Below are 14,698 nucleotides of genomic sequence, written 5' to 3'. Positions count from 1 at the left end.
GCCCCGCCCCTACTAACTTTTTGTACATATCTCGAAAACTACTMYAGCTATGTCAACCACACTGTATAGAGTCGTTTCGTTTAGGCGTTTCCATATACAGTTCAAAAATGGAAGAAATCGGATAATAACCACGCAAAACCCATACAAAGGTTATGTTGAAAATCACTAAAGGTGCGTTAACCGACTAACAAAAAACGTCAGAAACACAAAATTTTGCGGAAGAAATGTCAGAAGGAAGCTGCATCCAGGCTTTTTTTAAAAATGGACCACTTATGGAACAAAAACCATATCTCAGGAAGTACTCGACCGATTTCAATGAAATTCGGTATATGATATTTTCTTAACACCCTGATCACATTGGTACATGTGGATGAAATCGGTTCACAACCACGCCTGAAATCTCGATTATCACTTTATCCTGCGAGAGTATAAAATGTTCGGTGACACCCGAAATTAGCCCTTCCTCACTAGTTTCCTTTAAATTTAATTTTTTTCGCTTGGACGCCATGTCGCTGTGTTTTCTTATGACATTTCTTTGTTTACCTCTTTTATCAATTCTTTACTTTGACATCCAATAACAGCAGTGTATTTTTAAGTACGTAAAATTGAGAGTTGCATTTGCTTGAGTAATGAATCTTTATATATTCGGATAGATTCAGAATTTTAATTTTATTGCAAAAATAGTATATAACTTAAATGAAAAATCCGTGCAAAAGAAGTAAAACCGTGTAAAAATGGTATAAAAAACGTGCAAAAATAAACCGTCTAAAAAGGAGATCAACTGTACGTATGTACATATGGATGCTCCTTTTGCCTTCTTCAAAASTTTTAGGTCGTTCACTAAGCAATTTCGTATTTTTAGTTTAGTGTAAATCTGATCCAATACTTTTTTTTTAACTTTCCAGCAAAAAACTAGTACAAGTGCGTTTTGACGTCCTGATTTGAGGTGCAGGTTCGCCCATCAAACAAAATTTGAAAGACCAGAACAAGTAATAGTTTGAAAGTCTGAAAAATGACTTGTGTGAGGTTTCGCACTTTGGTGGACCACTACATCTTTTCTATTGATCAATTCTGGCTCCTTCTTTTATGACTGTTCTCAATTTGTCAAGCTGGTCACAATGCACTTAAGAATTAATCGTGGTATTGTCAAGCAAAAGCTCAATATTAACGATTATGTTGAAATTCACCAAATATACAGAATAACCATTTTTTGGATACTCTCGGTCTTCGGGGTGGTTTTAGCAGGCTCATATTTCTTAGACCATGATCCCTTGTGAATTACATTATTGTCAACAACCCACTTTTTATGTCCGGTAAAATGCGTTTCAAAAATAGATCTCTTCTTTGACGTTTGATAAGCGTTAATGGGACAAAGAAAATTTCGTTCCTCAAGAACATGAGGAACCCATTCGTCGAAATGAATCTCAGAATTTAATCTTTCAGCAATTTCTCGCCTTTTGCTTTATTCACATCGGCTTCACGAGTCCTTCCAGGACGTGATGCATCCTCAAGATCGAAAATGCTGGAACAAAATTCTGCAAAATAACGTTGGTGTTCGCTTTTATCTTTTTGATTATGGAACATTAAAATTTGCGGAAAATGCTGTTTTCGATATTCCATCGTCGGTAGGGCACAATCCGAAGAAGTTATAATTTGTTTTTCACAATCAAGCCTTATTCTATCAGCTGCTCAAATATGTAACGGTAAAGTGGTTAAATTTGAAGTTAAAGTATTGGATGACAGAGACAGTTTCGCCACGCAACTGATAAAATAAATTGAAAGTGGATTACATAAATATGCCAAGAAATACTCCCAATTCAGCTAGAAATTACGTCCAGTAATGAAATGTGTCCAACAGATGAAACAGAGCAGCATGAAATGTCAAAAGTACCGTATATGCTGGCTATTGGTTGCTTATTATTCGCCTTACAAATAAGGCGACCTGACATCAGTTTTGCAGTTAATCTGCCGAGTCGTTTTTCCACAAATCCAGGAAAAGTACACTGGGTTGCGGTAAAATGTATAATGCGTTATCTAAAAGGTACCATGGTCAGCGGAATTGTGTAAAGCAGGGAAGTAAATGATCTCACTGGATACTGTGACGTAGATTGAGCCAGTGATCTTGACGACAGACGATCTACGACGAACTATATGTTTACGCTTCAGGGTGGTCCGATATCCTGGTGGACACAAAGGCAGATGTCGAATTAATGGCCATGACATCAGATATTTAAGAAGCAGCTTGGTTAATACGTCTACAGTCTGAATTGACATCAGTTTGAATAACTTGAACTCGCTCTTCACTCTTTGTACCAATAAATACAACTCTGTAATATCATATGCTTAAGATGAATTATTGAATAAATATGTCTTCCCTCTTCCGGTTTATATTTCACGCTAAACAGGTTATTTTATTCCACTGTATTAAAATATATCACAACTCTAACAAGAAGCCATTAAAAGACGTTAATTACCAACTTGATTTAAAATATTCTTTTTAACTTTTAGCCTTTTTATCTCATATTCGTGGAGTTTCTTATAACACTTTTTATTCAACTGAATTAAATGCTGCAAAAAAAATTTGAATGATCTATTTTTTCCAATTTCGATAGCAGAAATAAATTTGTATAGGTGAGACTTTTTCCGAAGTGCACATTTCATACTTACATAAATACATAAATATGTTATATATTGTATGCAATTAACGGAATACTCAGGATATAAATGAAATAAATGAAGAAGTTTTTAAATTGTTTTATATTTTATTTAAATAAAATAAATAAATAGAGAGCAACCACGAACTCGATATACTTTTCGATTTATAGGATATATATGTACATATATGTATGTCAAACTTAAGTTTATGTATCATTGTTACTAATCGTTCATCCGAAAAGAGTATATTTCGAACAATTTACTTTCTCCTCTGAATCCCCTGTTAGCAATAATGTATACAGTTGTATTATATATCATACTAGCAGACCCTGTCACGCGTTGCTGTGGCTAAATTTTTGGTTATATTACATTGTTGTAACTCTTCACGTGGAACAGTTACCCCTTAATACAATTAAATTATTATGTATGAACGAAGACGGAAACGTTAAAGCTGGTATAAGAATCCACTGGATTAGAATTTGAAAGGGAAGGACTTTTAATACGATAGAAAAAAATTTTCATACTATACATATATACAAAAGAATTAATTTAAAAATAATTTTTTTTATTTAAATTTCTAAAAAATAGTTTTAAATCTTTAAGAATAATATTCAGTATTTTGAATTATCAATACTTTTAATCTAAATTAAATTTAGCACTATTTGGTGCACAATATTTTTTATTAATCCGTATTTAGCTAACACAAATAGATTCGACGGTTTTCCTACACTTGAATTGTTGTCCATAAGAAAAACATGGATAGGTGAACCATTCTTTAATCGAAGATTATGTGGTGGCATTCCGGGTATATCTATTGAATTTCAAAACTCAATTGGAAAACTTAGACTTTCATTTTCATTAAGAACAGTATCGATTGATTTAAAATACATCAGATCGCCTGGTATCAACTGTTGTATTTGGAAGTTAATTTTGTCAACATCAGCATTTTTGGCTGCCAAAATAATCCGCTCATTGAGTCAGATATGATTCCAGTAATTACTTCGTATATTCGGAAAAATACTCTGAATCAATTAATTTTGGGTTGATCAACTAATTCTAGACAGTCCAAGTTTTTAGTTAATGGTTAGCTTATCAATATAAAATAATAAAAAAATACACTAAAAGTAAAAATTTAAAAAAATTTAAAAAAATATTCAATCACAGCTTGGCATCTTTTAGACACAATAATTCGTCAACATGCTGTTTTCTTTCTTTCTCAAACTTCTTTTGACATTCTCCCAGAAAATTTGGACTGAGTTTAAGTATAAACTGATGACAGGTCAATACTACATGCTTATTTAGCCGCAGTTTTCGCCCCCAAATATCTAAAGGTTTTAGGATCATATCGTTTGCATCGAATAAGGCGTTTTATTTAAACTTTTTTATTTATCCAATGCGGATTTTTCTTGATATACTACTACTACTCTACTGTGAGCAAAAATTAGTAAGACTTTGTTCATAATTTTAAAATTTTAATTGATTCATCAAAATCTATGTCGTCCCGCTCAAAGTAATTTCCCTTGGCCCCAATACATTTGTGCCAACTTGTCTACAATTGACTCAAAACGGTTTTAACTTGAGTAAGAGTTGAGATATCCCGATTAAACTTAGTATGTGAGTACCTTAGTACAAAAAGCCGCACCACTGCTACGCCCACAAATCGTCGTTAACCGAAAATATATAAAGTGTCATAACTAAGCACTAAATTAAGATACGAAACTGTAATTTGGCACAGGAGATTGCAGTAGCAAGGGGCACCTGTGGGGAAAAAATTTAGCGTGGCCCTGCCCTCTAATAAGGTTAATGTATATACAGTGACTCACAAAATTGATCACGCTTCAGTTGAATATTCATTTCTTTTTTCATTCCGTCTTGCATATGCAGTCAAACACAAATTCGACTGAATACCTATGTTGCTTGGTGTTTRATGTACCGTTATCTATATGTTTTACGTCGCCACCAAAATTAGCGGTAAAGTAAAATTTGAACAATACGCAGAAGGCAAGCGTGATCAATTTTGAGACTTTCGCTCGAAGTGTTTGGACGTGCGCAAAAAAGTGAATTTATTAAATAGAATAGTTTGAATTATTTGAAAAATATAGATATAAAAGGTAAGAGAAAATATGCATACGTTTTTCCGCCGCTATAGTTGCTTATATCTTTGGCAGAYATGGGAAAAAAGAACATGGTTATCTCCAATGGAGTTAAAGGCGAGGAAAAAATTGTTGATTGATGGTGTGACTCATCGCGAAATTTCTCGAAGGCTGAAAATCTCCGTTGGCATTGTGAGTAAAATTCGCAGAAAATTTGCAGATTTTTTCATTAAAAATAAAGCAGGCCGTAAAAGAATTCTTAGCTCAGTTCAGGAACGGGACGTTGTTAGGAGTATAAGAAGTGACAAATGCGAAAATGCCGTGGAAATATGCCATAGCCTGGAAAAGAATAATAATTTAAAGAGACAATACGCAGAACATTACGAAATGCTGGTCTAAAAAGCCGTGCAAAAGTCAAAAAGCCTCTTTTCACTGAGAGACACAAAAGTTGCGGCTAAATTTTGCCAAAAAATACAAGACCTGGAATGCAAGTGACTGGGAGAAGGTCTTGTGGTCGGATGAGACCAAAATAAATCGTTTAGGRTCGGATGGGCGCGAATGGACCTGGAGAAGCAAGGGTGCGAAATTACAGGCACACCACGTTAAGCCTACGCTGAAGTTTGGAGGAGGCTCCATTATGGTATGGGGATGCATGACGATCAATGGTACTGGTAGATTGGCCAAAATCGAAGGACGAATGACGGCAGAGTCTTATATTGAAATTCTGCGCAGTCATTTGCTTGGCACTATAGGAGACTTAGGTGGAAATGGGTCGGACATTGTCTTCCAACAGGACAATGATCCGAAGCACGCAGCAAGAGCGACTCGCAAATGGCTCCAGGACAATAGTATTAGTACACTAGATTGGCCTCCGCAATCTCCGGACCCCATCGAGCACCTGTGGGGTTTTTAAAAAAATCGGTCGCCGGCGAAGTCGGCTCATTGAGCGAATTATGGCCTAAGGTGCAGCAGGCGTGGGATTCTATTTCATCAGAAACATGCGCAAATTTGTGTTTAAGTATGYCAAGGAGAATCAAAGCCGTTATAGATGCCAAAGGTGGTTATACGAAGTATTAATATTAATTTTGAACCCTGTTAATATTAAGTCACAAAATTGATCACACTGAAATATTCTATATTTAGTTTCTTTATTGCTTTTATTTGTTATTGTTAAATGAAATATTACTTGTGTTTTATTCTTCCATATTATATCTTAAAAAAAAAAAATTTCGAAAATATCAAATCATTTACAATTTTTTTATCATCGCTTAGGTACGTATTGATACCGTGATCAATTTTGTGAGTCACTGTATCTCCTAAACCACTTAAGCCACCGAATTTGCTCAGGAACATTTCTAGAAGTTCTACCAATATAGCGAAAATAGGCGAAATAAGATGAAAATCCCATTAACTCCCCATATAACGATACGGTTCATAACTACTAAAAACGCGAAAAGTTAATTAAAATATCGGTCAATGTGTGATATATAGTATAACTGAAATTAAGGAAGAATCCTTCTCTTATAATGGTATGTATGTATGTATGTCAAAAATTGATTGAATCGGACCATTACTTCCCTTAGCCCCCACATACCTAATATAAAAATTTTCGAACCTCCGGGTGACTTTATACCACATATAACGGCCAATATGTGAGTTATCCCAATGAAAATAAGATGCGTGTTTTACTTATAACAGTGTATCTTTGTGCTTAAAATATATGAATTTTTTAGCCACTGTATAACTAATATCAGGATTTTCGAGCTTACAGCAGACCTTACGCTATAGAGACTTTATAGTACTTAGTGCTTCCTTACTCTTTATACTCTCGCAACAAAGTTGCTCAAGAGAGTATTATAGTTTTGTTCACATAACGGTTGTTTGTAAGTCCTAAAACTAAAAGAGTCAGATATAGGGTTAAATATACCAAAGTGATCAGGGTGACGAGTAGAGTTGAAATCCGTCTGTCCGTCCGTCCGTGCAAGCTGTAACTTGAGTAAAAATTGAGATGTCATGATGAAACTTGGTACACGTATTTCTTGGCTCCATAAGAAGGTTAAGTTCGAAGATGGGCAAAATCGGCCCACTGCCACGCCCACAAAATGGCGGAAACCGAAAACTTATAAAGTGTCATAACTAAGCCATAAATAAAGATATTAAAATGAAATTTGGCACAAAGGATCGCATTAGGGAGGGGAATATTTGGACATAATTTTTTTGGAAAAGCCCCCTACTAACTTTTTTGTACATATCTCGAAAACTACTATAGCTATGTCAACCAAACTGTACAGAGTCGTTTCTTTTAGGCATTTCCATATACAGTTCGAAAATGGAAGAAATCGGGTAATAACCACGCCCACCTCCCATACAAAGGTTATGTTGAAAATCACTAAAAGTGCCCTTCCTTACTTGTTTTAATTAGTGATTGTGGAAATTATCGTGCTTTCATTTTTCTTAGTCCCAAGCGATCTTTTAAAATGTTTTCAATGAAACAAACGGGTGCAAATTAATCGAGTTAGGCAATGAATAATAAATATTGTGACTACTACATATTACTACTTGAAGAGCTCAATCTGAGAACGTAACATGCAGCATAATTTATGGTCTACTTTTGGTTTCACTGCTGCTTCGTGAACATTGTTCTTCCGCATTAACCACGGTTTGGGATATCAATGCAATTTTTTATTCTTGTAAAAATATAGTACATCGGTGTCTCGCTGCCATTATGTAAGAAGCTTGATTTTTTTTGCGTGGCCACCACGAGCACGCTTGCAGAAGTCCAGACGCTGAACCCAATTTTCGACTGTTTTCAAGAATAAGTACTGCTGTAATTTTACGATCGATATTCGTACGAAGTTCATCAATCGTCGCTGGCTACGTAGCCCTACAGAAAACAGTCGTAACAGCGTCAAATCACACAACCAAAGCGGCGAATTGACTGGGCCATTTCGTCAGATAACACGTTTACCAAACATGGCACTTCTTTGCTTCACTGACACAGGAACATTTTGTACATACAATGCCTGTGGATTAAAATTTTTCCACTAGACTCAATTGTTGATCTGACAGAACGAGTATGACGACCATAAATTGGACGTAGCGCACTTAAAGTTGAGGCCACTGACTCCGAATATTGGTAGTAAATTTTAATAATTTCTATAAGGAAATGACAAACCTTACTGAAGAGAAATGTCAAAAGAGCGGGAAAAATATGGCGTCGTTTGCTGTCCCTATCGGACACTACTTTTGCAATGTCCCCATTGAAAAACCCGTTATATACATATATGAATATTTATAAGTGGAAGATTTACGGATAGTGAGTCAATCTTTTGAATTGTTGGCTTAAAATTGCAAATATGTTTTTTAATTAATCAGTGACAGCCATTTATTTTCATCGGTAGCAATTTGTCTGGCATGTAACTTCTTCGATAATTACTGCATTGCAAATTTTTGTAAACGACTCGGCAAGCAATTAGATAACCTTTCAGAACAAAAACGACTAAAATTATTCTGTAAATTCATATGCAGACATACACATGTATAATTGCATGCCTTATTTCTACAACTTTCAAATAAATTTTTTAACATTATAAAAAGAAACGCATGTATTAACAATAAATTCAGAGCTTTGGGAATTATTTATAATAACTGGTATTAGCCATTATTTTTAACGCCAGTTTTAATGTAATCAGCCGTTCGGCACTCAGTACCGGATATAGTATAGTAGTACAACATGATCGCATTAGCATCGGTATCATCATAGTTCAGATGGAACTACTATGTAGTTTTAACATATATTCCTATAATTGTTTTATTTTGAAATGACTCACACATCGCTCTTTCGATCGTTTTTATTAAGTTTTGTTCTTTAGCCCTTGTTCGTGGTTTTTTAGCATTCAATTTTAACTACGTTCTATTGTTTAAGTCCTATCATTAACAAATCATATTCAAAGGCACAAAACGACGCAAACGTTTTCAACAAAGAAGTTCGGGTTCGTAACATAATCCATATTTTCTAAACTAAAAAAAACATACAGATATACGTGACAATTTCAATACAATAACAACAATTTTGTAAAGCCGTAAAACATAAACATGAATTCCTTAGTTTAGCGCCTTCATTATCGTTAACTGAATGTGTTTTCTGGTCACGTTCTGAGTTCGCACTTGCCAATTTATAGCGTCTAGACGCTGTACGATAATACGGATCAGTCGCCATTTGTTAACATATTAGTTGCATGGATGTCAATATTTAAAATGTGCTCTTGCGATCATCAATCAAGAAGCAGGTCACATACATATATTATACATACATATACTATTTGGAGAGATTTCTATAGGATTACAGATATAATATGCCTCGGCAATCTTTGCTCGATTAAATAATACAAACTTCTGTTATTCCTTATTTCAGTGGTTGCTCGAAGTGTTCCTACACTTCCTACAACTTCCTGTTGCTACAGTGTAATATTACAGAGTGTAACTAACGTATTGTTCACCTAACGGTTGTGACGAGTTGCACGTGACTGTCTGTCCGTTTAGCTAATTAAGATATCTAATTGAAACTTGGTACCCGTGTACCTTGGCAAAAATGTGTCACTACTAAGCACTAAACAAAGATATAAACCTGTAATTTGGTACAGGCGATTGCAGTAGAAAGAGCACCTGTTATACATTTTCATAATTACCTCCTAAACCACTAAAGATATAATAACTAAACTCGATTAGGCAAATTTGTAAAAGAATTCCTACAAGCGGTGTGAAAATGCATGGAATTGAATAATAATCCCACCATTCCTTTATAACGGTTTCATCAAAAACTACTTCAAGCGCGATAAATCAATAATTTAATTTTACATCCACGAGGACTAAAATTGAACAATAGGCGTTACACCGTTTTAAATTTCACCTGTTCTTTCACTTTGCAGCATAAAAATTAATCACTAAATTACCGAACAAATGTACTCCAGTTCCTATTACTTACTTTTTGTCGGTCAATCTATGCGATATTTTACGGAAACGCGGACAAAAGTCTTAAGTGGTAGTAATATGCTTCTGCGCCAAAAATGGGATGAATCGGATCAATAATTCTTTCAGTTTCTATTAGGGCTAATGTATATTTTTGCCCAAAATGGATAAAATCTTGTGAAAGTTGTATGTATGTAACTAATATTACAATACTCAAACATTCGGTTGATTTTAGTCGTTATACTTGTATGTTGGTGATGGTATATAACGTATCTCAATTAAACTCAAAGAGCACGTTTTTCTGTTAATAATATGAACGTACAATGCGGAGTACACTATAGATTTAAGCCGAAGATTCGTTTATATCTGAAATTATACTATATGTAATGTTTGTCGTTACTCTAAAAACCGGCTCTGATCCTTAGCAATAATATGAAATGTTACATCCCAAATTAGCCCGTTGTTATTTGTTTATTCTTTCTTTCGTTTTAAATACATAATTGCTAGGATTTTAAGCATTTGTCATCTGAATTCTCTGAACCGCTTTCAGATTTGCAACTTATTCTTCTCCTCGCGCAGCATTTCACTTTTCATTTAGTCTATGAGTTGGTGAAAGCTTCTACTTTGAAGCAAAACTTTGCGGCGAATATCAAGGCATATTTGTAAACTTGTATAAAGTTTTCGGTCAATAAAATATCAAATATAATATATAAAACTAATATATATTTTTACCAAAAAATATAAAAAGTATGCTTCAAATAAGGTCGTTTGGAACGGTAAGTTTTCGGTTTCACCCCAAGTATTTATATTGTTGATGCTTCGGACTGAGGACATCTTATAATTACATTTCATAATAGCTAGAATAGGCTACTTCAAATTTTGACTTGGTTTACTGAAATATACCCTTCCTGCAAACAAAATTTTTTTTTTCTTATACATGCTTAAACGGTCTGATCATACAATCAACAGGAGTTATTCCTAGAAGTCACGTTATTTTTGCACACAGTGCGCTCATGTGCAGGTATGTCATAGATACCAATTTGCCAAAACGCCTTCGGCAATAAAGTACGATTTTTAATAAAAACAAATCATTTTAAACCTCAATTAATACAGCAGATACCAACCCAAAGTCAAATGCCCAAATGGCAACTAAAGTGTTGCAACAACAGTGCTCTTAGACTTCCAACAGGCAATAGGAGTAGTAACACCACCAGCTGGCACTTGCAATGAAAATGTATTGCATGCAATATTTTGCGATAATTTTTTTCAACAACGCTCCTCTTGCCATTTCCCGTCTAATGACCAAGCGCGCACAAGTCCGGAATAAACAGAAAAAAGCGAAATCTTCTTTCGTAGCAAATTAATTTTCCTGCTGGCCAAAACGAATTAATCACCTAAATGCGGCTGCCGCCTGATGTCGCTTTCGTTGGTGTTGCTGTCGCTTGTTCACTTGGCCTGCGAAGCACTTGCCGAGTTGTTGCGGCTGCTGCTTGCCACTGTTGGCATGCTAATGCTGCTACTACCGCGTGGCTATCTGCTACCTGTTGCCATAGTGCCCTCAAGGCATTAAACTCATAGTTGAGCCGCGTGGTCGAGACAGGTGCGCGCGGTATCGACAGTAAATCGACTAACGAGTTTTGCTGTCTTTCCATTTTTTGTTTCAGTTGTGATTGTTGCTTACCTCTTGCAAAAGTTCACTAGTATTTTTCATTTCCGCCAAAGAATGAAGCAACTGACCGCCGTGATCTGTGAAAAGTCAGACTTTATTTTTTAATTGTGGCACCCTCAAGAATTAGAAAAGCAACAAGAAATCAAAAATGTTTGGGAAATTGATTCAGAAGGAACTAAAATGTGATATAGTTCAGATTCAGGTAGGATTACTAGTACAGTATTCAGCTTTGATTTGTGTTGAAATTGCTCCAATTACTTTCTTTAAGTATCAAATGTCCGAATAGAATATGTAAATATATGCTTAAATAAATTTTTAGATTGGAAGAAATATAGTTCTCACTAATCTCATCTGCATAACTTTCTTTACAGTTATACCGAGAAACCATTCGACTTTCCATCTTCAATGGCCATTTGCTGCCATGTCCAGGGCTCGTGAGTTGGCCTTATTTGAGAAATGGACTGATGCTGCTGCCGCAACTGCCACCAACACTTTCCCACCCCTCGCCTCACCCACCTCGCCGAAGGCAACGAAATTTTGCTGTTGCCCGAATCGACGCCGCTATAACTTGAAACAACCAAAGGCGAAGTCCACCTTAGACGCTCGTAATATTTTCTTGGATAATGATTTTACGTACATCGATGATGTGGATAGACAAGGCGATAGCAACTACCACTTCAGCATCAAAGGTAACAGCGGCCGAAACTACAGTAGTGTGCGGCGTTGCGAGGCGCAACACGGTAACACCAACAATTGCGCGGACAGCGTAGCGTTAGTCAACCTTAAAGAATTAGACGGGCATCAGCGTGAAACTGACAAGTGGCTGCAACAACAGAGCAGAGAGGGGTCTGCTGCTACAATAGTCAGTAATAACTTTGCGGACGATTACGATGATATCAGTGATGTTGTCGACAATGCTGGAAATCGTAGATTGCGCCTAATGAATGCAGCTCCACAATTAGCAACAACACAGCAACAACCCAAAAGGGTAGAGTTAGCAACGCAATGCCACAAAGCGGATCATTTTCAACAAGTGCGACATGACAAAAGCTTTCATAATAACAGCAGCGGCAACACAAGCGCCAACGATAAGAGCACCAGTAACAATAACAACATCTGTGATTGTGAAAACGACAAGAGCGATGGTAATAACGGTAGCAACGCGCTGATTGCGGACAATTGTCAACCGAAAGTCGCAGGCGGCAGCAGCACAACAACGGTAATTGCAACAACAGGAAAAGTTGTTGGCAACAATTGTGCGGGTGAATGTAAAAGTAATAAACGTGTTGTTTGTGAGCAACTACAAAAACAACAGCTGGCTAACGACGGGCTGGCCGACGACCACAAGAACGATCAACAAAAAATCCAAAGACTTAGCGATAGTGAATTTAAACATAGCAATATTAATTGTAAGGGACAGCAAACGCAACAAAAACAACACTGCACAAGTGTTAACATTACAGGCGACAGCGGTGACTTTAGTGAGCTACAAGCGCGCGTTAATTGCCAACTTGACTCATCTACAACAACGACCGCGCCCGATTCGAACCGATCGACTGCACAGCAAAAACAAAGCCAAAACAATAGTATCAACTATAACAACGATAAAGCCAACAGCAGCGAAAGCGACAGCAAAATTGATTTGCAGAATAAAATGACAATAACCACAACGAATGCGGCGAGTCGCAAGCATTCGCGCGTCGAGTGTGGGTTGAGATCAACAGCAACAACCCTAGTCACAAACGCATCGACAGCAACAACGAAGGACAGCGTCGCGACAGACAACTCTTCCACAACGACCACAACGCAAATTACGCCCTGCAGTGTGAGAACAGCGCCGAACATGACTGGAAACACTGCAACAACCGACATGCCTACGTCCGCGTGCACGGCCGCGACGAACACGGTAACAACAACTCTAGCAGAAGTCGCTGCGATGCAGTTTCGGAACACTGCTGCCTCGCCAACGCCATCGTCGCGCCCATCAACACCCTCCTTAACAACTGTGATCAAAACAACGCTGGTGAAGCGAACGCCTTCGACGGAATCGTCAAAAAGTCCATCGCCAGTCACTACACCGACAACAATAACAAAGTCTATTGTCACCGCGACAGTGTCGGCACGAGCTTACAAGAGTGTGGGCAATGTTCGAGCGGGAGGAGAAGTAGTTCAAGACAATGCGCAGGAAACTGCGATGGCTGCGAGACCGCGCACATCCGTAAAACAACGCATTGCTGCCTTTGCCGCTGGAAATGGTGAGTGTTCAGCATAAGGGGTATATAAATGTTGGAGGGAAAGGCGGAACGATTTAAGTAAAATAATTTCATAATTCCTTTTAATATATTGACACATCCTGTTATGAACTGTGGCTCGAGGAAATTTTAATTCGTCTCCGAATGGAGATGTTTCGATAAATTGATGCTAAATGACTAGAACTAAAGAATTCTTAGCATTAGGCTGCGAATAAAACCGCGGCGAAATAGCACTCCAATTATTTAAGGAAAAAATTTATGAAAAAACTTATAAGTTAAGATTAACCTAAACCTGATTATATATACCATATATAGGATGCATTCAGTAAAGCTTACAAATTATTGCAATTATGCCTTTGCTAACTGCTTCTAGCTTAATTCCGCTTAAAAATGACAGCATTCTATTGCAAGTATGCAACTTTCAAATACTTTTAAAATAATTGTGTGCTCTACTACAGAACGATGTACTATTTTGTAAAATATTCGTCGAGTTGTAATGAAATTTGAACACGAACCGAACGTGATATGCCATAAGATTGCTTATAAATATCGAGAACAAAAAAAATTATGGCAAAGTGTACATAATTTGAGAATAATGAAAAAAAAAAAACAACAACCACAGTAGTAAAAACAAGTCAAAAGCGCATGAATATGTTGGAGCCCAAGGGAATGAAAAAATGCCACTGACCCAATGCGCCACTGAACGAATTACAGCACAAATTATAAAAGCTTTTTTCTCGTTGTACAACCGGAGGCAGTTGTCACATTGGTCTCGCCGAACTGAGTGACTCATGCACTGAAGTGAACGAATATCAAAACAAAAAGCGGATGAGTCATGCTGATGAGGCTCGTTTGCACAAATCTGAGCTTAGAAAAGGCAAAACCAAAAACCATAAGCGTAATAATTGCTGGCAATTATGCGGTTTTGCAATCGCGCAAACGCAAATAGTATCGAAAAAAAGTACAAATTACTGGGTGTGTTGCTTCCGCATTAAAGAAATAAATAGTAATGGTTGTGATTCGCATGTGTCTTGTCCTTGTTTTTTTGTTTTTTTTTTTTT

At 36.6% G+C, this 14,698-nt stretch overlaps 1 protein-coding gene across 4 annotated transcripts in view; it reads left to right on the top strand.

Annotated features, from left to right (window-relative positions):
• Positions 1-14,698, top strand: part of LOC108976562 — a 264,077-nt gene that overhangs the window by 161,591 nt on the left and 87,788 nt on the right. For all 4 annotated transcript variants that reach the window (XM_018945761.1, XM_018945760.1, XM_018945756.1 and 1 more), the window contains one exon: positions 11,757-13,640. In XM_018945761.1, the coding sequence (XP_018801306.1) occupies positions 11,807-13,640 (1,834 nt within the window). In that variant the 5' untranslated portion in view covers positions 11,757-11,806. The remainder of the gene's footprint in view (positions 1-11,756; positions 13,641-14,698) is intronic.

The sequence above is a fragment of the Bactrocera latifrons genome, unplaced genomic scaffold (assembly GCF_001853355.1).
Source record: "Bactrocera latifrons isolate USDA-ARS-PBARC rearing strain unplaced genomic scaffold, ASM185335v1 scaffold_78, whole genome shotgun sequence".
NCBI classification, from domain to species: Eukaryota; Metazoa; Arthropoda; class Insecta; order Diptera; family Tephritidae; genus Bactrocera; species Bactrocera latifrons.
The sequence above is the reverse complement of the archived record's forward strand: the minus strand, read 5'-3'. Positions and strand labels throughout refer to the sequence as shown.